Source organism: Lepidochelys kempii, chromosome 4 (genome assembly GCF_965140265.1).
Source record: "Lepidochelys kempii isolate rLepKem1 chromosome 4, rLepKem1.hap2, whole genome shotgun sequence".
Lineage (NCBI taxonomy): Eukaryota > Metazoa > Chordata > Testudines > Cheloniidae > Lepidochelys > Lepidochelys kempii.
This window is the reverse complement of record NC_133259.1, coordinates 84,671,512-84,697,345: the sequence shown is the minus strand read 5'-3', so window position 1 is coordinate 84,697,345 and position 25,834 is coordinate 84,671,512. Positions and strand designations below refer to the sequence as shown.

The 25,834-nt window shown below is 44.5% G+C and overlaps 1 protein-coding gene across 8 annotated transcripts in view; it reads left to right on the top strand.

The window, feature by feature from the left end:
* The window catches only part of MICU3 (mitochondrial calcium uptake family member 3), a 149,307-nt gene that overhangs the window by 23,143 nt on the left and 100,330 nt on the right, over positions 1-25,834 (top strand). For all 8 annotated transcript variants that reach the window (XM_073341941.1, XM_073341937.1, XM_073341940.1 and 5 more), the window contains exon 2: positions 1,238-1,391. In XM_073341941.1, the coding sequence (XP_073198042.1) occupies positions 1,238-1,391 (154 nt within the window). The remainder of the gene's footprint in view (positions 1-1,237; positions 1,392-25,834) is intronic.

Sequence of the window (25,834 nt, the reverse complement as noted above, 5' to 3'; positions counted from 1 at the left end):
AGGTTGAAATACTATTTTTTCCTTCTTGATATTGCCTCCATAGAAGCATATGGCTAGCTACATGGCCAAGGAATGTTTACAAGCAGCAGTTGGCAGTTAGGGGTGCAGGTGCATGTCTCACAAAATCAATATTATATTATCAGGTTAAACAGTGCGAATAGAAAAGAGAACCATGAGGATTGATATCCTTTGTTATTTTACTCTAGTTAGTTATAGAGTCACTTGATAGTAGCAATATGCCAATCAACACTAATACATATTTCTGTGTGTGTGTGAGTGTGAGAGAGAGCTGAGGGGGTGGAATGTCCACCTGCAGCCACACGATGAGATGAAAGGTCTTTGGCAGTATCCCAAGAGTTCAAGTACTCCAGGCATTTACAAACTTCAGAACTTCATATGAAGTTATGCCATTTAAGCTGTTTCTTAACTTTAGAGGAGTTCTGTTTGTTCCTCACAAAGTATAACAGTGTTGATAGTACTAGCTATTGAATCCAGGATATCCATAGAAAGTTTACATCTGTAGAACCTCTTGCATATAAAATTGTCGACACTTGCACTTTACACATGGAAGTAAAAAAAAAAAGAAAGTATTTTCTCCCCTTCCCATTGCATGTTTTCTTTCAAATTGTCCTGTGTACAAGTTTTAAGTATTATCTGAAGTTTGTTTCCCAAGCTGTCTTCCAGTTATTGTTAGACTTTTGTGAGTTTTTCAAAGGTACCCTTGAACTTTTCTCTCCAAATCAACATAGTGAAAGTTTTCCTCTTGTCTGACAGTAAGATCTGGTGTATACCGCTGAGCGACATGGTTATACTGATCTAACCCCTGTGTAGAGAGCGCTATGTAGACACGAGAGCTTCTCCCATCAACTTAGCTGCCGCCTCTCCAGGAGGTGGGTTAACTAGACCAATGGGAGAGCTCTCTTCCCTCTGCTTAGTGTCTTCATTAAAGCACTACAGCGGTGCAGTTGCATCAGTGAGGCTGCACTGATGCAGCATTTTAAGTGTAGACTTGTCCTAAGCTTGCCAGTTTTCATGTCTAAAGGAAGTATGTTGCTGAAACTTACAAAATAAGATTAATAAGACCCTGTTGGTAACCTTAGGCCCTTATCCTGCAAAACTTTTATGCATGCATTTAACTTTACACCTTTTACATTTACAACTTGCTTTATAGTGAGTCTTGAAGACAGTGTTGAATGTAATAGAACATCTTTTCCTTCATACTTTTTTTTCTGTTAAGATCACAGAAAGCAGATTAGACCTTGAAGATCTGGACCTTTATGCAACTTCTCGAGAGCAACGGTTTCGTATATTTGCCAGTTTAGAATTTGAAGGCCAATTATATATGACCCCATATGACTTCATTCAGTCTGTTACAAGTGATGCACCCAAACGTAAGTAGGATTTTGGTATGGATGCAATTCCTGTTTTAAATGCTGAAGATGCATGTTATCTTTCAACTTATTTTAAATTACTGTTTCTGTTTTACTTGATATGAAAAGGAACTGCTGAGAATCCAAAAGGAGAATGCAGAATACATTTTAATGGTATCCAAAAAGTTTATAGGGTTTCTCATACTGATTGCCCTTAAATTAAAGCCAATTTTGTAATTCCTTTTTAATCCCTTAGAAGTCTTTAATTAAACATTTTGTATTGTCTTATAGGGCACACCTTGCATAATAGGCATGCAGAATTTGAAGTTCATTTGTACTGACAGTTTCAATTCCAGCTTCTTTTTGAATATGCTAGTACTGCTGTAGAACTCTTGTGTCCTTCTCACAGTGTAGAAAATGCTTTTTTCCCTGAGCACTGTCCAGGATAGTTTTGTATTGCAGTTTTCACCATTTTGAATTGTAATCTATTTTGTTTTTATTTTTCACTCTTTCAAGATTATGTAAGGCATCTCATGGCCAAAGAGCAAATAACATTCTGAGCAAGAACCTCAGACCCTGCAGGAATCAATTTTCTGCATTTACAGATTCACAGAAGAAGCTCCCTGATAGTTTGTTTTCCACTTTTAACACAGCTTTAGTTGATTTGTTATAAATGTCAGTTTCAACACCAAAAGATAAATGCACAGGCAGACTGAGTAGTAGGACACAACTTTACTGTCTATTATTATAATATTTGTATTACTGTAATGCCTATGATCCCTAATCATGGACCAGCACTCCAGGGTGCTAGGCACTGTACAAACGCAGAACATTCTTAACTGGCTTGATTTTCTGGCTCTCAAACTTGGAATGCTCTGGTAGTAACATTCAGTAACATCCTGGGAAAAGTGAATGCCTTGTGTTGCTTAGGAGTGATTTACGATAACTGACCTGAGTTGTTGTCAAAGTCCTTCTTTCTAAAGTCAACAGCACAAAGAGGGCTGAAACCATCACCAGGGAACTGGCAAAACCAGTTAATGCAGCTTAAGTAGATCTTGAAAGACTCTTTGCAGACTACAGTTTCCTTCCCTTTTCTCTCAGCAGCAGCACCACAAAAGAGGTGGCAGCTGTCTGAATCAAGTGATATCAAAACTGCTACAACTCTTGACGTTTGCAGTGTTATAGCCAGGTTGATCCCAGAATATCAGAGAGACAAGGTTGGTGAGCTTTGTGTAAGTTCGAAAGCGTGTTTCTCTCACCAACAGAAGGTGGTCCAATAAAAGATATTTCCTCATCCTACCATGACAACTCAGAGCCTACCATGACAACTCTTGAAGAAAGGTATAATGTCCTTCCATTAATGAGGACTAAGTCGATGGAATACCTCCACCCTCACAGCAGAGAATAGCCCAGAGACCCCTATCTATTGCCAAGAACCAACACATCAGCTGAACTTCCAAAACTTTGAAGTTTTGACTCAGGAAGCAGCATTTAAAGTTTTCATTCATCCCTAATTTTCAGTAGTCCTGGCATATGCACAGACTATGCAGTGACAGTCTGATAGGAAGCAAGCTGCAGTAATTTTGAATGGGTTGGGGCGCTGCTGGATTCACCATCCAAGCCACAGGCTGCATGTTGCACTCTAACTGCTCTGTGTGGACCTTGCTCAACTACAGTGAGACACTAGAGTGAGCCAACAGAGTCCACACAGGGCAGTTAGGGCTCAACATGCAATCAGAGGCTTTGGTGGTGAATCCAGTGCCTCAACCCCACTGACAATCACCATGCAGACCCTCACTATACAGTTTGCAGAGGAGGAGAAGCCAGAGGGGCAAGAGGAGGCAGCGATGGTAGAAGAAAAGAGAGGGAAAATGACAGGAGTGAGAAGAGGACAGGGACAATCCCAGAAAGGAGATCCAGGCCTGGGACTGGTCAACATAATAGAGCCCTAGGTGGCATAGAAGAGCAGCTTTCGTAGGGTTGATCCTCTCCTTCTCCCTGTTTGGAAGTGGGAGTCAGGAGCACAATGAGGAGTGGACCCAGGTTCCCCCCCGACCGTATATAGGAGGCGGAGGAGGAGTAGGTCCTGATTTCTCCCAGGGGAGGCTAGAAGAGGGGAGAAGTCCAAGCAACTTCCTTAATTCCTCCCTATTTTTTCAATAAACATCCCTAAAAGTCTCAAAGCAAGGTTAGCATCTCGGACAACATCAAGTACCAGCTTTACATCAGGATTTAGGCTACTCCTTCTCTACCATCCTCCAAACAAACTAATGCCTCACTTTATGTAAAGCCACCCACTTGCAACACCACTTTCAGATACTCTGAAGTAGAGGCTTCCCACAGTATAGCAATAACACAGAACTCAAGGGTGCTGAGCACATGAACCATACCTTGAACAGCTGTTGCATCTCCAGATCTCACCAACAGTTCACTTTCACTTAGTCATCCTGGGAGTTGAGAAGTTTGGTGACACACTAGTTATCCAACACACTGCTAAATTCCTGTCATTGTCAATTAAGCATGCTTCTTAAAATCATCCTCCACAGTATAGATCATTATAAGGAAGAAGAAATGGAGAAAACATCAGCCAAAGCTTGGAAAGACTATTACCAGACACTACTACCTCCAACCTGGTGCAATAAGCAGCCAGCTACCGCACATGGATCCAAAATAGATAAACACAATGATTTCATCCTCAACATAAGATCTCTAGTCAATAAAGGCTTGCTCATCCTACTATTGAAATCAGTGCAAAAGTCCCATTGGCTCTGATAGCAGAGGATCAAGCCTTTCATCATTCACAAACCATAATCTTATTGCCAGTGAGGTGCATTACCTGATCTCTGTCGCAGAAGTCCACCTAGCTGATATTGCAAGTCCAGTGTTAGCTCTCCCAGGATATGCTATTAACCCTACACCAAGGGAGGAGAATCTGGAGATGGAGTAGCCACTTTTCCCTTCTGAGCTCAAATGCAGTAAACCTTATTTGAATCAAAATCCTTTGAATGCATGTAGTTAATCTCTGAGGCCAGAGACAATACTAATCTGGAAATCCTGCTAATCTATAAAGCCTTAGAGATGCAGTCAGACATGTTGATTCCTAATGCTACTAGTTTTGTAAAGTTAGACTTCAGAACTGAGAGTAATTATTTACAGGAATAGCATAAGAGTGTGTAGCTAAATGTAAGAGGATGAAATTAAGGTGGTAGCTCTACTGTTTGAGTTATTTTAAAATTAGAGAGGGGAAAGGCTAGCAAATGTACACTAGTGAGCATTGCCATGGGAAGGACTAGACGACTGTCAGGTCTTTCCCATTTCCAGCTTCTGATTCCATGAACATTTGAGTTCTAATCTTTTACTGCCTCATTTGCTGTGTGGACTTTGGATGTGCCACTGATTTGCTATGTGGAACACAGCTATTGTAATGTTTCTGGGTCTGTGTCCTCTTCTGTAAATTGACTAATATTTCACAGAGATGTGAGTATTTAATTAAAATTTGTATATAGCTGTGAAGATGTAAAGTAATAAATTATTTGTGTTACTATTATTATTCCTACTGTTATAATTTTGAAGAGATTGCTAGCTGTCTGCCCTGTTCTACTGAATATAGAATGACATGGAAAGATGACTTTTTGAATCAAAGATTAAATATTAAATAAAATCATGTCTTGCATTTTTTTAATCTTTTTTTTTTCTGTTTGCTTTAAACTTGTTATGGATTTGGGCCTGTAAGGGCTGTCCATATATCTTATGGAGAACATAGGAGGGCAGAACTCGCACTTAAACTTTCAGTGGGTGAACACTAGAAGAGCCTTGAGTTTTGTCAGAAAGGAAAAGTGCCCTTTGAAGAGTAATAGTAGTAGCTATTTACTTTTGCTATATAGAAAAGCTAATACTACTAGACTTGGATGAGATTTCTGGTAGAGTAAATACAGCTATTGTGACTGATTTACCCTGGAAATCTTATAAACCCTGCAAAAGTCAAGAGTGTGCTCGCTTCCTTTTTGATTAAACAGTGACTAAACATTGGATAATAGTCGTATGGTAAAAATGTGAAGTATTTTTTATAACTAAACGTTTAACTTTAGACAGTTGTAGTAAAATTATAGTATAAAACAAAAGCTATAATTAACTTTATTATATTCCTATATTTCTAGTGAAGGATTGGGTTTATGAAATAAATCAGTGTATTATCTGAAAATGTTTATGAGAAGTCAAGCTTGTAATTCTGATTTTTATCACATGGAGACATGTTTACACTTTCAAAAAAACTTTTGGAAAGAGGAAGAAATACAATTGTGTTTTGCTCTATTTTAACTTATGATCTGACTCAACAAAAATTATAGACAGCCAAATGCTGAGTTGTAGGGTTTGTGTGTGTTCACATGCCCAATGTAAAATTCCACTTGCTTGTCTATAATGTCAAGCTTGCCATTCTAAACTAATGTCTCATGATTGACAAATGTTTTCTGTTCAAAATACTCTTCAATGCCTGGCTCTTCCCCCCCCACCCAACTAATACAAATGCAAATCAGCCTATATCAGAATGAGTTGACTTTATAAAAGATGTACAGTAGAGAGATGAGTAATCCATATTTAAGATTTTAAACACAAAGTTACACGAAAAACCGTCCAGCTTGCTACATGTTTGGCTTGATAATACCAAACCTTATTGGGCGGGGGGGTGTTGTCACAGACTTTCTGAGGTATGAACATAACCAAGTTGTCATGCTCAAATCTCAGTATGAGGAATGGTACTATTCCTAAACTAATTAAATTCCATTGTAGCTGCTGTGTCTAATGTTATACAATTCTAACAAAAAACTCCATGAATGCAAAGTTAAGGTTGATCAGTGGTATCTCTTGCCCTTCCAGAACATTGAGTTCAGCAAAACTCTAACTTTGGAAAACCAGAAAATGTGGTTACGGTACATGTCCATGCAACCTTATCTCTGGTCTCCTGGAGCTGACAGTACCCACTGGGTGGAGTTTGTATGAACTACAGCTGCATTCACTGTTAGGTGTAGCTATACTGAATGATGGAAGTATCAGCTGGAGAAGCTTGGCAGACCTGTGATTGTAGTATGAGGTGCTCTGGGGGCATGGGTGAGCCCATCTTCTTGACACCCATATATATGATCAAAGGAAAGAGGTTCATATGTACCTTCCGAGATTCAGTGGTCTCATTACAGTACTGTGTTGTGTAGATCATGGCAGTAGTGGGGCACAGGGGTCTTCTTGCCACAGTTAAGTGGGAGATAAATGTGGTCTGTGGGTTTTATGAAGGGTAAATGGAAAATACTGTATTTAGATGGCATCATGTGCATAAGGGTGAAGGGGTTGTAAAAGTTGTTGAAGGGTCGTGAAAATTAGTTTTGTTTGTTTGAATGTAGGGCAAATATAGGTAACTTCTGTTTGGTGCAAAGGCAGAATGTGAGTACGTGTGTTATGGGCATATTGGGGCATCGATCAAGGAAGCCAGAGTTAAGTTTGAATGGGCAGGTACCTTAAGCGTATTTCCTCATTTTAAGAATCTTCTTTGCTGTCCTCAGTATTTTGAAAAGTCACAAGACATCAGTGGGCAACCATAACTCTATATTAATTAAGTTTTGTTAATGAATTTTAGTTTTTTTAATAGAAAGAGAAATGTGTTGGTAGGAATTAGTGGACAGTTAGGCATTTCCAGTTATCATGTAGGTGTGGAGTTGAGATGCTGCTGTGGCCAGATAACGATGATGATAATGATACCTAACTCTTGCACAGTGTCTTTCATCAGTAGATCTCAAAGCACTTTCCCAAGGCGGAAAACATCTTAGTCTTTCTTTTTTTTTTCATCTGTACAGTGGTGACATAGTGAAGTGACTAGCCCAGGGTCACCAAGAAGGCTAGTGAGAGATCCAGGAATAGTATCCCAATTTTCTGAGTACCAATCAGGAGTGCTGGGAGTGTGGTAGCACTCCCTGGTGAAGTGGTTTCCATCATATACAGGGTTTACAGTTTTGTTCAGTGGCTTTCATCACCCCCACTATAAAAATTGTTCCAACACCTCTGGTGCCAGTACACTGTTCTTTCCATTAGGTTGATATGATTGCTGTGTGATTCCTAAGTGCTCCCTCTCTCCTGCCCCACCCTGTACACTTTGTTATAATGGAATAGAGATAATGGTCATGGCTTTGAAATGTTCAGAATGTGTAGTTCCCAACAAGGCCAGTAAGAGAAATCTCAAACCATTGTCTGCATCCTAAAATCATGACAGTTTTATTACATGGTTGTTACAGTAAATTCTAAGCACCTGAGAGAAGATTGTTGTGTGTCTCTCCTTTGCCTGCCTTCCCCACCACACCCTGTAGCATATAGGCTCCCCCCTCCAAAAAAGTTGGTTGAATCTGTGAACTTTAAGAAAAGCTCTTCACCACCCCCCAGAGGGCTGTATTCTGGGAAATGTAGAGCGGAAAGGGACCTTGAGAGGTCACCAGCTCCAGTTCCTTGTGCAGGGGTAGGACCAAGTAAGCCTAGATCATCTGCTAAAGGTGTTTTTTTAACCTATTCTTAAAAACCTCCAATGATAGGGATTCCACAAACTCCCTTCAAAGCCTATTCCAGAGTTTAATTTCCCTTATAGTTAGAAAGTTTTTCCTAATATCGAACCTAAATTTCCCTTGCTGCAGATTAAGTCCATTACTACTTCTCCTATCTTCAGTGGACATGGAGAACAATTGATTCCTTTCCTCTTCATAACATATTAGGGGACTGTTATCAGGTCCCCCCTCAGTCGTCTTTCTCAAGAGTAAACCGGCCCATTTTTTTAACCTTTCCTCAGAGATCAGTTTAGGAAGACTTTATCAGTTTTGTTGCTCTGCTCTGGACTCTCGCCAATTTGTCGCCGTATTTCCTGGAAAGTGTGGTGCCCAGAATTGGATACAGGACTCCAGGTGAGGCCTTAGCAGTACTGAGAAGCGTCAAATAATTTCTTCATGTGTCTTACATATTACACTCCTGTTGACACATCCCAGAATATTAGTCTTTTTAACAACTGCATCATGTTGTTGACTCTGACTCATATTCAATTTCTGATTCACTGTAACCTTCAGCTGCTTTTCAGCAGTACTACCACCTAGCAAGTTGTTCTCCATTTTGTGTTTGTGCATTTGATTTTTCCTTCCTAAGCACAGTACATTGTATTTATCTTTATTAAATTTTGTCTTGTTGAATTCAAACCAATTCTCCAGTTTGTCAATGTAGTTTTCAGTTCTAATCCTGTTTTCCAAAGAACTTGCAACTCGTTCCATCTTGGTGTCATCGTTTTATAATTATACTTTCCACTCCGTTGTACAAATCATTAATGAAAATACTGAACAGTACTGGAACCAGGACTGACCCCTATGGGACCCCTCTAGATATGCCCTCTGTTTGACAGAGAACCATTAATAATTACTCTTTGAGTATGGTTTTTCAACCAGTTGTTCACTCATTTTACAAAAAGAAAAGGAGTACTTGTGGCACCTTAGAGACTAACCAATTTATTTGAGCATGAGCTTTTGTGAGCTACAGCTCACTTCATCGGATGCATCCGATGAAGTGAGCTGTAGCTCACGAAAGCTCATGCTCAAATAAATTGGTTAGTCTCTAAGGTGCCACAAGTACTCCTTTTCTTTTTGCAAAGACAGACTAACACGGCTGTTACTCTGAAACCACTCATTTTACAGTAGTTTATCATTTTAATTTGTTTGCTTTTGTATAAACAAAAACAATTACTGAAATTTCATATAACTTTTCCAAAGTTTGCTTATGAGAATATCATGTAGGACTGCATCAGAAGCCTTACTAAAATCAAGATACATCCCGTCTACTGGTTCTTCCCCATCCTCTAGGTCAGTAACCCTCTCAAAGAAGGAAATTAGGTTGATTTTTGGCATGATTTATTTTTGACAAATTTATGCTGGCTATTCCTTATAAACCTGTTATCCTCTGGATGCTTAAAAATTCATTGTTTAATCATTTGTTGCAGTATCTTTCCAGGTATCAGAGTTAGGCTGAGTGGTCTATAATTCTCTGGGACATCTTTGTTCCCTTTTTTAAAACATTGGTACTATGTTTGCCCCTCTCCAATCATCTAGGACCTCACCTGTCCTCCAAGATAATTGCTAAGGTTCCAAGATTGCTCCAGCTATTTCTTTAAGTATCCTAGGATGAATTTCATCAAGTCCTGCCATCTAAACTACACCTAACTTATCTAAATATTCTTTAACCTGTTATTTTTCTATTTTGGCTTGTATACCTTCCCCCTTGTTAATTTTCATTATGTTGAGTAACTTGGCAGTTTTTCAGAGGGGGCTTGGCTACACTTGTGAGTTACAGTGCATTAAAGGAGCCCCGGGCACACTAGCTCACTACCCATCCACACTGGCAAGGCACGTAGAGTGCATTGACTCCACGGCTGGTCCGTTCCTGGTACTCCACCTCGGCGAGTGGAATAACGTTTTGTGCACCCCCACTGGAGTGCCACGGCGCCAGTGTGGATGCCGTGGTCTGTTACTGCACTCTGATCGGCCTCCAGAAGTGTCCCACAATGCCTGTTCTAGCCATTCTGGTCATCACTTTGAACTCTACTGCCCTGCCCTCAGATGATCAACCGTCAGACCCGCCCTTTAAATTCTCTGGGAATTTTGAAAATTCCCTTCCTGTTTGCTCAGCCAGGGGTGGAGTGCTCTCATCGAAGTTTTCCAGGTGACTATGCCTCCACGTGCCAAGAGATCCCCAGTATGGAGCAATGGCAAGGTGAGGGATCTCATCAGTGTTTGTGGGGAGGAAGCTGTCCAGTCCCAACTGCACTCCTGCCATAGGAATTATGATACCTTCGGGCAGATATCAAGAGACATGATGGAAAGGGGCCATGACCGGGACGCACTGCAGTGCAGGATTAAAGTGAAGGAGCTGCAGAATGCCTACCACAAAGCCCATGAGGCAAACAGCTGCTCCGGTGCTGCCCCTGCGACCTGCCGTTTTCACAAAGAGCTGGACGTGATACTTGGGGCCGACCTCACCTACACTCTGAGTACCACCATGGACACTTCAGAGCCCAGTTCAGCAAGGCGAGAGGAAGAGGAGCAGCAGCAGCAGCAAAGCAGGAGCGAGGGTGCTGAGGCGGAGAAAGACACTCCGCAATCCCTAGATGCATGCAGTCAGGAGCTGTTTTCAAGCCAGGAGGAAGGTAGCCAGTCGCGGTGGCCGGTGCTTGGGGAAGGACAAACACCAGAGGAGGTTCCCAGTAAGCGGCTTTTATTTTGGGAAGGAAGTTATTCAGTGCGGGCTCTTGGAGTGAGGAGGGTTACGGCTGCATGCATTCCTTGATGTGGAATTGGGTGTTGAAGTGCTCTCTCACATCGTGGTAATCGGCCTCTGTGATCTCTTCAAAGATCTCATCCAGAACTTGGGCAATGCGCTTGCGCAGGTTTCTCAGGAGAGCCACTGTGTTCCTTGTCCCAGTAAGGCTAACTTGTCCGTGCCACTGTGCTGTGAGGGGTGGGGCGACCATTGCTACATACAGGCAAGTTGCATATGAGTCAGGGTGGAATCCGCATTGCGGTAGAAGACCCTCCCTTGCTTCCCAGGTCACCCTCAGCAGCAAGATATCTTCCAGGACAAACTCCTGTGGAAAATTTGGGGACAGTGTTCAGTATAGGGGCCCCCTGCCACTGTTGGCTCTCCCCAAGGCACAGAAACCCAGAGGACAGTACAGCTGTGAAACAAGCAGTCACGCTTGACCCTGTGCTTACTCACCATTTTGGGGCTCCTGTGGGTTATGTGCGCTTGCTTTGGGACGGGCAAATTATGCTATTGTGTCGACTGTGCTTGCTCTTAAGTATGGGGAAATCATTGCTCTGTCTGGTGTAAACAATGCTGCCTCTGTTAAGTGTTGCATTTTGCCTTTACAGGTGCAACCGTGAGATCTCAGCCGTCTGTGTTATCACTGGCCGAAAGACTCCAAAGAATCAGAAAGGGGCCATGTAGAAGCAAGGAAGACATGTTGCATGAAGTAATGCAGCTTTCAAGTAATGAAAACTCGAAAAGTGCAGGAGTGGCAGGACAGTGAAAGGAGGATCCACCAGCAGAATGAGGAGCACCGGCACAAAAGTTCAGTGCTCCAGCAGCAAAGCACGGATCAGCTGATAAGCATAATGGAGTGCCAAGCGGACTCAATCCAGGCACTCGTAGCCATGCAGGCGGAACACTACTGTGCGCCCCCCACAGCCCTTGTCCCAAAACTCTTTCCCTTGTGCCCCCATGTCACCTCCAACCCACTTTCCCCAACATCCGGGTTCTCACCACCACCAGCTACCTCCAACACCTGTAGCTTCACTACCCAGCCCTGAAAATATGACCCTTACCCTCTGCACTCAACCCCCATCACCATGCAGTATAGCCATCCTGAAGTGCAGGACTCATTGCACAGCACTCCAGACAGCAAGGCTTAGTATGATAACAGGACATATGCAAATCTTGATTGTACCATTCCCCACCCCACCCCCTTGCCCTTTCAGTTTCCCAAGCAGTTGTGTTTCTTTTCAATAAATGGATTTTTTGGCTTTGAAAACATTCTTTATTATTGCATAAAGTAAAAGATACCTTAGACCAGGAAAGAAACAGGCACCGCAAGTCAGCGTAGCAAACACAGATTCCTATTAACATTGGAACCACTGAACTTCACTCCCGTGCAGGGCACCAGACATTACTGGTGGCTTTCAGCCCCAAATTGCTTCCTCAAGCCATCCCTAATCCTTGCAGCCTCACGCTGGGCCCCTGTAATAGCCCTGCTCTCTGGCTGTTCAAATTCAGCTTCCAGGTGTTGAAACTCTGAGTTCCGTGCCGGAGTGAATCGTTCACCCTTCTCTTCACAAATGTTCCAGAAGGTACAGCACACGGATATAACCACGGGGATGCTGTCATTGGCCAGGTCCAGCTTCCCATACAGAGAGCGCCAGCAGCCCTTTAAACAGCCAAAAGCACGCCCTACAGTCATTCTTCACTGGCTCAGCCTGTTGTTGAACTGCTCCTTGCTGCTGTCAAGGCTCCCTGTGTAGGGTTTCATGAGCCACGGCATTAAAGGGTAAGATGGGTCTCTAAGGATCACAATGGGCATTTCGACTTCCTCTACGGTGATCTTCTGGTCTGGGAAAAAAGTCCCGGCTTGCAGTTTTCTGAACAGGCCAGTGTTCTGAAAGATGCAAGCATCATGCTCCTTTCCAGGCCAGCCTGTGTTAATGTCAATGAAATGCCCATGGTGATCCACAAGCGCCTGGAGAACCATAGAGAAATACCCCTTCCAATTAACATACTTGGAGGCTAGGTGGGCTCGTGCCAGAATTGGAATGCACGTGCCATTTATCTCCCCTCCGCCGTTAGGGAAACCATCCACAATGTCATGCACCAGAGTCACCGTTCTTCTGAGCAGGATGCGATTAATGGCCCTACAAACTTCCATCAACGTAATTCCAATGGTCAACTTCCCCACTCCAAACTGGTTAGCGACCGATTGGTAGCTGTCTGGAGTTGCCAGCTTTCAAATGCAATAGCCATCCGCTTCTCCATCATCAGGGCAGCTCTCAGTGTCGTGTCCTCGCACCGCAGGGTTGGTGTGAGCTCCTCATACAGTCCCATGAAAGTGGCTTTTCTCATTCGAAAGTTCTGCAGACACTACTCGTCCTCCCAGACTTGCATGATGATATGATCCCATCACTCAGTACTTGTTTCCTGAGCCCAAAATCGGCGTTCCACAGTGGTGAGCAGGTCTGTGAATGCCACAAGCACACTCGTGTCATATGCGTTACTTGAGTCTATGTCGGAGCCCTCATTGTCACTTTGGATCAAAAGGAATAACTCGACTGCCAAACATGACGTGCTGGTGAGACTTGTCAGCATAATTCTCAGCAGTTTGGGCTCCATTCCCACAGATTGAAAGGGAAGACAGAGCGCGCAGTACAAAAAACGTTGAAAGATGGTGCCAAATGTGGACGGAAGTACAGGGATTGCTGGGATGCAAACCGATGCATCACGGGGCGTTGGGACGGGACCCAGAATGCCTGCACCCCCCATCCTCTTCCCACAAGCCACAGTGCCAGAATGGGAAGAGGTGCTCTGTGGGATAGCTGCCCATAATGCACCGCTCCCAATGCTGCTGCATATGTGGCCACGCCAGTGCGCTTGTTCCTGTCAGTGTGGACAGACTGCAGCGCTTTCCCTACTACGCTCTTGAAGGCGGGTCTAACTCAAAGCTCTCTACATCTGCAAGTGTAGCCATGCCCAGAGACATTATTCAGGACACGAGCAAACTATCCCACTGTGTAGGAAAGATAGGAAGTATGGCAATAAATCACCTGGGGCTAAACCAGATCTTCAATAATAAAAAAAATAGAGTCCTACAAAAAGTGGAAACTAGGTCAAATGACAAAGGATTAATATAAACATAACACAAGTATGTAGGGACAAAATTAGAAAGTCCAAGGCACAAAACAAGATCAAACTACCTAGAGACATAAAGGGAAAGAAGAAAACATTCTACAAATACATTAGAAGCAAGAGGAGGACCAAGGACAGGGTAGGCCCGTTGTGCAATGAGGAGGGGAAAATAACAGAAAATGTGGAAATGGCAGAGGTGCTTAATGACTTCATTGTTTCGGTTTTCACCAAGAAGGTTGATGGTGATAGGATGTCTAACATAGTGAATGCCAGTGAAAATTAGGTAGGATCAGATGCTAAAATAGGGAAAGAACAAGTTAAAAATTACTTAGACAAGTTAGATGTTTTCAAGTTACCTAGGCCTGATGATCTGCAGCCTAGAATACTCAAGGAGCTGACTGAAGAGATATCTGAGCCATTAGCAATTATCTTTGAAAAGTCATGGAAGATGGGAGAGATTCCAGAAAACTGGAAAAAGGCAAATATAGTGCCAATCTATAAAAGGGAAGTGAGGCCAACCCAGGGAATTACAGACCAGTCAGCTTAACTTCTGTATCCGGAAAGATAATGGAGCAAATAATTAAGCAATCAGTTTGCAAACATCTAGAAGATAATAGCGTGATAAGTAACAGTCAGCATGGACTTGTGAAGAGCAAATCATGTCAAACCAACCTGATAGCTTTCTTTGGCAGGGTAACAAGCCTTGTGGCTAGGGTGGAAGTGGTAGACATGGTATATCTTGACTTTAGTAAAGCTTTTCATACTGTCTCGCATGACCTTCTCATAAACAAACTTGGGAACTGCAACCTAGATTGAGCTTGTTATAAAGGGGAGGGGAACCACCTTTCTGTATACAGTGCTATAAAATCCCTCCTGGCCAGAGGCAAAATCCTTTCACCTGTAGAGGGTTAAGAAGCTAAGGTAACCTCACTGGCACCTGACCCAAAATGGCCAATGAGGGGACAAGATTCTTTCAAATTTGGAGGGGGTGAAAAAAAGTTTTCATCCGTCTATCTGTGTGATACCTTTGCCGGGAACAGATCAAGGATGCAAGCCTTCCAACTCCTGTAAAGTTAGTAAGTAAGCTAGCTAGAAAATGTGTTAGATTTTCTTTTGTTTTTTTTAGCTTGTAAAATTCGCTGTGCTGGAATGTCCTGTTTGTCTTTCTTGTAACTTAAGGTTTTGCCTAGAGGGATTCTCTATGTTTTGAATCTGATTACCCTGTAAACTATTTACCATCCTGACTTTACAGAGGTGACCTTTACCTTTTCTTTAAATAAAAATTCTTCTTTTAAGAACCTGATTGATTTTTCATTGTTCTTAAAGATCCAAGGGTTTGGGTCTGTGTTCAGCTGTACCAACTGGTGAGGATATTATCAAGCCTTCCCCAGGAAAAGGGGTGTAGGGATTGGGGGGATATTTTTGGGGAAGACATCTCCAAGTGGTCTCTTCCCCGTTCTTTGTTTAAATCTCTTGGTGGTGGCAGCATACCAGGTTTTTAACCTAAGCTGGTTCCCAAGGCAAGAAAGAAATCTGTGCTTTGGGGAAGTTTTAACCTAAGCTGGTAAGAATAAGTGTAGGGGGTCTTTCATTCAGGTCCCCACATCTGTACCCTAGTGTTCAGAGTGGGGAAGGAACCTTGATAGAGCTACTATAAGGTGGGTGCATAACTGGTTGGAAAACCATTCCCAGAGAGTAGTTATCAGTGGTTCAGAGTCATGCTGGAAGGGAATAATGAGTGGGGTTCCGCAGGGATCAGTTCTTGGTCCAGTTCTGTTCAATATTTCCATCAATGATTTCGACAATGGCATAGAGAGTACACTTATAAAGTTTGCGGACGATACCAAGCTTGGAGGTGTTGTAAATGCTTTGGAGGATAGGATTATGATTCAAAATGATCTGGACAAACAGGAGAAATGATCTGAAGTAAATAGAATGAAATTCAATATTTCAGTAGCAAAGTACTCCACTTAGGAAGGAACAATCAGTTGCACCCATACAAAATGGGAAATGACTGCTTAGGAAGGAGTACTGTGGAAAGGGATCTGGGGGTCATAGTGGACCACAAGCTAAATATGAGTCAACAGTAACACTGTTGCCAAAAAAAACAAACAAACACTATGAACATTGTTCTGGGATGTATTAGCAGAAGTGTTGTAAGCAAGACACAAGAAGTAATTCTTCTGCTCTACTCTGTGTTGATTAGGCTTCAGCTGGAGTATTGTGTCCAGTTCTGGGCACCACATTTCAGGAAAGATGTGGACAAATTGAAAAAAGTCCAGAGAAGAGCAACAAAAACAATTAAGTCTAGAAAACGTGACCTGTAAGGGAAGATTGAAAAAATTGGGTTTATTTAGTCTGGAAAAGAGAAGACTGAGAGGGGACATAACAGTTTTCAAGTGCATAAGAGGTTGTTACAAGGAGGAGGGAGACAAATTATTCTTCTTAACTGTTGAGGATAGGACAAGAAGCAATGGGCTTAAATTGCAGCAAGGGAGATTTAGGTTGGACATTAGGAAAAACATCCAGACTGTCAGGGTGGTTAAGCACTGAAATAAATTGCCTAGGGAGATTGTGGAATCTCCATCATTGGAGATTTTTAAGAGCAGATTAGACAAAAACCTGTCAGGGATGGTCTAGAGAATGCTTAGTCTAGCCATGGGTTCAGGGGACTGGACTAGATGAGCTCTCGAGGTCCCTTGCAGTCCTATGATTCTATGAATAGTTACCATTAACCATTTTAGTGAAGATAGAAGCAAAATGGTCATTAAACAGCTCACCCTTCTTGGGGTCATCACTTATTAGTTCACCTCCACTAAGTAGAGGACGTATATATTCCTTTGTCTCTCTTACGCCGCCAATTGTATTCAAGGAACCTCTTGTTGTTGCCTTTGTATCTCTTGCTAGCTGTTACTTGTTTTGTGCCTTAGCCTGTCTGATTTTGTTCCTGCATGCTTGTGCTATTCTTTTGTACTCCTCCTGAGCAATTTTTCCATGTTTCCACTCTTTGTATGATTTCTTTTTTTATTTTCTGGTCATTGAAGTTCTCCAGATAGAGCCATAATGGACCTAGCCATCTGCTAAGATCACCAATTTTTATTTTTAGCTGAGGGCTTTTGTCACCTGCTCCCTGTGAACCTAGTTTAAACCCCTCCTCACTAGGTTAGTGAATCAGTGCACAAAGATGCTCCTCATCTTGTTGATCAGGAGGACTGCATCTCTTTCCAGCAGACCTTCCTGAACCAGCATCCCATGGTTGAGGAAGCCTGAGTCCTCCCGTCAACACCATCTGTGCAGATATGCATTCATCTCCATGATGTCTCCCGCTGCTTTTGTCCTTCCCTCAACTGGGAGGATAGACAAGAATACAACCTGTATCCCAACTCCTTCACCCCTGTCCCAGAGCCCTATACACACTGTTTATAGGCTCAGGGTCATACCTGGCAGTATTGTTTGTGCCCATGTCTATGAGCAATATGGGGTAGTGATCAGAGGGACAGATGAGCCTCGGCAACCTTTCTGTAATGGCTCAGACACAGGCTCCAAGGAGGCAGTGCACCTCCTAAGACATCATGTCAGATTGGCAGAAGGATGCCATTGTCCCCCTTAGAAGGAAGTCCCCAACCACCAGCCCCTTATGCCTCCTACTCTTGGGTGAGGGTGGCCATAAGCCTCCTAATTTGGGGGTAAATTGGCTCCTGCTCCTCACCCAGTGGGGTTTGCTCCTCACCTCGTGTTGCAGTATAGCATACTGGTTCTTCATATTGATGAGTGAGGGGTGGAACATAATATATGGCACATGGTGGCTAGCAGCTAGTCTCCCTCCTATATAGCAGTCAGTTTCCCTTCCTCTTCTGGTGCTGGTGTAGTCATCTGTAGTTGGCTAGCATCCTCCATCCCAGATGCATCCTATCAATGAAGTCCTCCTGCTCCCAGATGCTGTGCAGCTGAGTCACCTCCTTCTCCAACTATGGTACCTGCTCCCAGGGGTAAAACTAAAATACAGCTCTTACCGGTATAGGTCCTGCTCTCCCGCACCCCGGAAGGGGCGGGGCCTCAGGTGGAAGGGGCGGGGCCAGACGTAAGTTACAATTCTTAACAGTACAGTCCAAACACAAGCAACCCACCTCTCCTACATACTTCATGGATCCCTCCCATTGCATGACTTAGGTATAGAAAATAAAGCTACTATTACTTCTACCAGTACTGTCTGTAATAAAACTTTACTATTGGAATAAGCTTGAAACTCACTGTCACATTTTTCTTGTTGTCCTCCCTCCTCCTCGTCCTCCAGCCAGGCTGCCAACGCAGCTAGGCTCCGCGTTCCCCCGACCCCTGCACTCAGCAGGGGCTGCAGGGGCTCCCCCATAGCTTGTAGCAGGGGAACTGGATGAGGGAGAAGCCTCCCCAGGTAGCCTGCTGCCTGCATAGGAACAATTTAAACTTGCTGCTCCCTCTCTGGTTCAGACTGGGATTTGGGGCTATTTCTGGCATCCTTGTTAATTTCATTCACGGTTGGGGGGAGGGCGCGGGAGGTGGAAGGTGAGACCAAGGCAGGGGCAGAATACAATAGGCATTTTACTGCACAGCTTAAATCCAGAGCTAATAAAAGCCAGTGGAAGGGGAAAACTCACTGTCACATTGGTTTCTCTCCTCCCTCCTCCTCCAGCGAGGCTGCCCGTTCCCCCGACCCCGCCTGCCTCAGCAGGGGCTGCAGCGGCTCCCCTCTAGCTTGGAGCAGGGGGACTGGCTGAGGGAGAAGCCTCCCCAGGAGGCCTGCTGTCTGCATAAGAACAGTTTAAATTTAGCTGTTCACTCCGAGGTCTGAACCATGGAATTAGGGGCTATTTCTGGCTTCCTTGTTAATTTCACTCATGGTTATTGGCAGGGGGGGCAGGTACCAAAGCCTGGGTAGTTCTTTTCTGCCCCCTGGATGAGGCAATCTTCAATAATATAATACACAAAAAATACAATCAAAATCAGGAACCAATTTCCAAGTTCAAATCTTTCCCAGTCCCTCCCAGCAGAGGATCGTGGTTGTGATGTCCAAACTGCTTGCAGATCCTCTTTGAAATGTTACTGTTTAAAAAAAAATATCTTGGAGAACATGGTGGGAAGATGTGTTCTGATGATCGGGGTTTATTTTGGGGAAAGCAATTTTGGTAAAACAACTAAAGATTCACAGGGAAAGCAAATAGCCCCATAGACAAAACCACAAAGGGACTGGAGGGGAAAACTGGATATTCAGGGAAATTATTGTGCCTCCTTTGAAAGAAATAGTAGTTTTCATTCCACCCGCTTTATATATTGAATTATACAGCTTAAATGTCTTTAGGACATAGGGGTTCAGATCTCTTTTTGTTTTGTGGGTGTCGGTGTCCTGCAGAGTGTGGAGACTGAAACTGACAGAACTTTCTCTAAGTATCTTGTATATTTCATGGCGGCTATTCTAGTTGTCCTTCATTCACCCCTGCCTTCCCCTACTAATAGCCACCCATTGGTGTGCCCTCTGCACTCTTGCAGCTAACATCTCAGGAACTTCTGCTTAATGTGTGCTGCTTAATGGCATCTTGCCCCTGCGGGGCTTTTGGTCTGATTCCTACACTGAAGAGCTATCTTTTCTGAGAGATCCATCCATACTGAACAGATACATTTAGAACATACCTGGAATACGAGTAGATTTAGATCTGTCAAGGAAGACAAGAAGATTTTGTTTTCACAAGAAGACATTCATGTGGATGTTCCAAAGTTAGTTTTTGAGTGCCATACCGCTACATGGTAATTGCACGGGCTTGCTTCTTATTGGTCAAGTCTTGTCAGGCGCACTATTAACAGCAGGAGGACAGTAAGTGGGGAAAAAAATGCTGCCTAAGAAGATACATGTTCAGCAGACCCTAACAGGTATGTTTAAATGTAAAAGTGAGGAAATGGGGGATTGTCAGTCAAAAAGAACAGCAACAAATGAAGAAGCTGTAACTAGTCATTCACAGGGAAAAAAATGCTGACACTTTTACACCTTTGTCATGTGGTGAGCTGCAGCCACCACAAAGAGAGGAGACAAATGAAACTGCTGAATTGCTCTGTAAAAAAGCTGATACTCCACCACCGTACCCTGCTGTGTGGTCAAAAATGCAGTTTGAGGAGTTCAAAAAGAAAAACTACTGGCTTTTTGCTTCGGACGGTAAACTTGGGTGCACAGTATGTCATTATGTTTCAGATTTGAAGCTCCATTCTGCAAGAGGGGTTAACATCTCTCCAAAGTGGGCCTTTTGTTAATGCTGGATGTGCTGACAGAACTGAAGAACTTGTCTGAGATGTTACAAGAACGAAACATGACCATTCCAAAAGCAGACAACCTAATGCAAATATACATCAAGAGAATCGAAAGCCTAAAAACAGACCCAGGAATTCACTCTGAAGAAGCTAAGAAGGCTGAACAATCCATGATGTTCAAAAACAGCAAATTAAACGGCGCTGGAAAAAGCCCCAGAATCAACTTGTCTCAATTCATTCAAGCAGTCATTGACAACATGAGGACAAAGCTCTTCACAACTGCCTCAAACAAAGCCAATCAAAGCACACATGAAGAAAGGACTTCCAATTATAAGAACTTAACAGTTTGTCAGTTTTGAATCTTGAAAAATGGCAAGAGATTCCAGAGAATCCCCATTTTGGAGAAAAGAAAATAAGAGCATTGGCTGATCAACTGAGAATCAAACAACAAGACACAGACTTGGGATTCACTGAGTGTCTCTGGATTAAGTTTAGAAGTGTGTGCAACAAGAGTGATGTAGTGGTGGGAGTCTGCTATAGACCACCGGACCGGGGGATGAGGTAGATGAGGCTTTCTTCCGGCAGCTCACGGAAGCTACTAGATCGCATGCCCTGATTCTCATGGGTGACTTTAATTTTCCTGATATCTGCTGGGAGAGCAATACAGCGGTGCATAGACAATCCAGGAAGTTTTTGGAAAGCGTAGGGGACAATTTCCTGGCGCAAGTGCTAGAGGAGCCAACTAGGGGGGGCACTTTTCTTGACCTGCTGCTCACAAACCAGGTAGAATTAGTGGGGGAAGCAAAAGTGGATGGGAATCTGGGAGGCAGTGACTATGAGTTGGTTGAGTTCAGGATCCTGACGCAGGGAAGAAAGGTAAGCAGCAGGATACGGACTCTGGACTTCAGGAAAGCAGACTTCGACTCCCTCAGGGAACGGATGGCCAGGATCCCCTGGGGGACTAACTTGAAGGGGAAAGGAGTCCAGGAGAGCTGGCTGTATTTCAAGGAATCCCTGTTGAGGTTACAGGGACAAACCATCCCAATGAGTCGAAAGAATAGTAAATATGGCAGGCGACCAGCTTGGCTTAATGGTGAAATCCTAGCGGATCTTAAACATAAAAAAGAAGCTTACAAGAAGTGGAAGGGTGGACATATGACCAGGGAAGAGTATAAAAATATTGCTCGGGCATGTAGGAATGAAATCAGGAGGGCCAAATCTCACCTGGAGCTGCAGCTAGCGAGAGATGTCAAGAGTAACAAGAAGGGTTTTTTCAGGTATGTTGGCAAAAAGAAAGCCAAAGAAAGTGTGGGCCCCTTACTGAATGAGGAAGGCAACCTAGTGACAGAGGATGTGGAAAAAGCTAATGTACTCAATGCTTTTTTTGCCTCTGTTTTCACTAACAAGGTCAGCTCCCAGACTGCTGCGCTGAGCATCACAAAATGGGGAAGAGATGGCCAGCCCTCTGTGGAGATAGAGGTGATTAGGGACTATTTAGAAAAGCTGGACGTGCACAAGTCCATGGGGCCGGACGAGTTGCATCCGAGAGTGCTGAAGGAATTGGCGGCTGTGATTGCAGAGCCATTGGCCATTATATTTGAAAACTCGTGGCGAACTGAGGAAGTCCCGGATGACTGGAAAAAGGGTAATGTAGTGCCAATCTTTAAAAAAGGGAAGAAGGAGGATCCTGGGAACTACAGGCCAGTCAGCCTCACCTCAGTCCCTGGAAAAATCATGGAGCAGGTCCTCAAAGAATCAATCCTGAAGCACTTGCATGAGAGGAAAGTGATCAGGAACAGCCAGCATGGATTCACCAAGGGAAGGTCATGCCTGACTAATCTAATCGCCTTTTATGATGAGATTACTGGTTCTGTGGATGAAGGGAAAGCAGTGGATGTATTGTTTCTTGACTTTAGCAAAGCTTTTGACACGGTCTCCCACAGTATTCTTGTCAGCAAGTTAAGGAAGTATGGGCTGGATGAATGCACTATAAGGTAGAAAGCTGGCTAGATTGTCTGGCTCAACAGGTAGTGATCAATGGCTCCATGTCTAGTTGGCAGCCGGTATCAAGTGGAGTGCCCCAAGGGTCGGTCCTGGGGCCGGTTTTGTTCAATATCTTCATAAATGATCTGGAGGATGGTGTGGATTGCACTCTCAGCAAATTTGCGGATGATACTAAACTGGGAGGAGTGGTAGATACGCTGGAGGGGAGGGATAGGATACAGAAGGACCTAGACAAATTGGAGGATTGGGCCAAAAGAAATCTGATGAGGTTCAATAAGGATAAGTGCAGGGTCCTGCACTTAGGATGGAAGAATCCAATGCACCGCTACAGACTAGGGACCGAATGGCTAGGCAGCAGTTCTGCGGAAAAGGACCTAGGGGTGACAGTGGACGAGAAGCTGGATATGAGTCAACAGTGTGCCCTTGTTGCCAAGAAGGCCAATGGCATTTTGGGATGTATAAGTAGGGGCATAGCGAGCAGATCGAGGGACGTGATCGTTCCCCTCTATTCGACATTGGTGAGGCCTCATCTGGTGTACTGTGTCCAGTTTTGGGCCCCACACTACAAGAAGGATGTGGATAAATTGGACAGGGTCCAGCGAAGGGCAACAAAAATGATTAGGGGTCTAGAACACATGAGTTATGAGGAGAGGCTGAGGGAGCTGGGATTGTTTAGCCTGCAGAAGAGAAGAATGAGGGGGGATTTGATAGCTGCTTTCAGCTACCTGAAAGGGGGTTCCAAAGAGGATGGCTCTAGACTGTTCTCAATGGTAGCAGATGACAGAACGAGGAGTAATGGTCTCAAGTTGCAGTGGGGGAGGTTTAGATTGGATATTAGGAAAAACTTTTTCACTAAGAGGGTGGTGAAACACTGGAATGCGTTACCTAGGGAGGTGGTAGAATCTCCTTCCTTAGAGGTTTTTAAGGTCAGGCTTGACAAAGCCCTGGCTGGGATGATTTAACTGGGAATTGGTCCTGCTTCGAGCAGGGGGTTGGACTAGATGACCTTCAGGGGTCCCTTCCAACCCTGATATTCTATGATTCTATGATTTGTTGAATACAAGGCTTCTGGAGGAAAAAACATTCCTGTTAAACTTAAACTCATCCTTGCAGTGGACACCCTTGCTGCAAGCAACGCTGACTGCGAAAGAGGATTCAGTGCGATGAACAACATCATTACAGTGAAATGGACTGTACTTACCACTAGTCATGTGGCGGACTTGCTATTCATTTCAGGTGTGGGACCTCCTTATACTCAGTGAGACCTCCTTATACTCAGTGGAATCCCATGCCATATGTGAGATTGTGGCTTGGAAAGGGCAGACATGCAGCACATTCATCTCGAGGCATGGCACGACAACAGGGAGATCAGCAAGATCAGCTGTATGGCCCAATGTGGGAGTTTCTATAAGGATGCTTTGCTCCATCTAGTCCTTCCCAGGGTTGCCCCTTTCTTGCCCCCATTGGCTAGCCAACTCACACCTTCCACGTGCCAGGACTGAGCCAGGGACTGGGGCGGCTTTGCTGTGGGTAGTGGTTCCCCTTGGAGCGGCAGCCCCCACCTGCCACCCCCTATCGCTTGTGTTGTTGCTGCTGCATGCCCCCTGGACCTCTGTCTCCTCCCCTGCCTCCCAGGTGGCTCCCTCCTGCAACCTGACAGAGTAGCCATTGCTGAGGCTGGAAGTTTTCCTGTGGACACCATTAAGCAGCAACCCAAAAGCTGGCTGTCCACAGGTGCACTGACAGTACCAGCCAGACTTTGCCTCTTGCAGAAGTTCCTGAGGTGTTAGCTGCAGAAACACTGTCTCCGTGGTCCCTGCACCTCCCAAAAGGGCACTGGCGCCCTCCCCACGGGCTGCACGCCTGGAGAATGTGCCTGGCCGCTGCAATGGCTGGCCGCTTGCTTGCACAAGGGCAGCAATACGTACAGTATGTATGTGTCACAAACGATGCAGCTGCAGCCTGTTGCTGACCAGCAGTGACCCCAGCAACCAGCCCCTGCGGGCTGCTGCCTGCAGAGAGCCAGCAGGTGCCATTGGGCTGGGTCTGCAAAGGGGTAAGTAACCAAGTCAAAAACCGCAGCCAGGCAGCCACTGCGCCATGCCCACCGGTGCCCCCCTTTCCCTGGACGCTCCCTATTTCCTAGCAAGTCAGATATCAAGGATTGTTTAATCTCCCTCCCAGGTGCATAAAAGTTTGCAGGGGGTACACCAATATGTGGCTATTAGTAGGGGAAGGCGGGGTGAATGAAGGACAACTAGAATAGCTGCCACGGAATATACAAGATACTTAGAGAAAGTTTTGTCAGTTTCAGTCTCCGCACTCTGCAGGACACCGACACCCACAAAACAAAAAGAGATCTGAGCCCCTATGTCCTAAGGACATTTTGGGTATTTAATTCAATATATAAAGAGGGTGGAATGAAAACTACTATTTCTTTCAAAGGAGGCACAATAATTTCCCTGAATATCCAGTTTTCCCCTCCAGTCCCTTTGTGGTTTTGTCTATGGGGCTATTTGCTTTCCCTGTGAATCTTTAGTTGTTTTACTAAAATTGCTTTGCCCAAAATAAACCCCGATCATCAGAACACATCTTCCCACCATGTTCTCCATGTTTTTGTTTAAAACAGTAACATTTCAAAGAGGATCTGCAAGCAATTTGGACATCACAACCACGATCCTCTGCTGGGGAGGGAATGGGATAGATTTGAACTTGGAAGTGGTTTCTGACTTTGATTGTATTTTTTGTGTATTATATTATTGAAGATTGCCTCATCCAGGGGGCAGAAAAGAACTACCCAGGCTTTAGTACCCCCCTCTCCCCCAACAACCGTGAGTGAAATTAACAAGGAAGCCAGAAATAGCCCCTAATTCTGCGGTTCAGACCTTGGAGTGAACAGCTAAATTTAAACTGTTCTTATGCAGACAGCAGGCCTCCTGGGGAGGCTTCTCCCTCAGCCAGTCCCCCTGCTCCAAGCTAGAGGGGAGCCGCTGCAGCCCCTGCTGAGGCAGGCGGGGTCGGGGGAACGGGCAGCCTCGCTGGAGGAGGAGGGAGGAGAGAAACCAATGTGACAGTGAGTTTTCCCCTTCCACTGGCTTTTATTAGCTCTGGATTTAAGCTGTGCAGTAAAATGCCTATTGTATTCTGCCCCTGCCTTGGTCTCACCTTCCACCTCCCGCGCCCTCCCCCCAACCGTGAATGAAATTAACAAGGATGCCAGAAATAGCCCCAAATCCCAGTCTGAACCAGGGAGTGAACAGCTAAATGTAAACTGTTCCTGTGCAGGCAAGCAGGCTACCTGGGGAGGCTTCTCCATCAGCCGGTCCCCCTGCTTCAAGCTAGAGGGCAGCCCTTGCTGAGTGCGGTGGTTCAGGGAAGCACTGAGCTTAGCCCTGTCCGCAGCCTGGCTGGAGGAGGAGGGAGGAGAGAAACCTGTGACTGTGAGTTTTCCCCTTTCACTGGCTTTCATTAGCTCTGGATTTAAGCTGTGCGGCCAAATGCCTATTGTATTCTGCCCCTGTCTTGGTCTCACACAACCCCACTCCCAGCAACAACCCTGAGTGAAATTAACAAGGAAGCCCAAAATAGCCCCTACTCCCGGTTCAGACCAGGGAGTGAACAGCTGAATTTAAACTGTTCTTATGCAGGCAGCAGGCTACCTGGGGAGGCTTCTCCCTCAGCCAGTCCCCCTGCTACAAGCTAGAGGGGAGCCCCTGCAGAGTGGAAGGGTC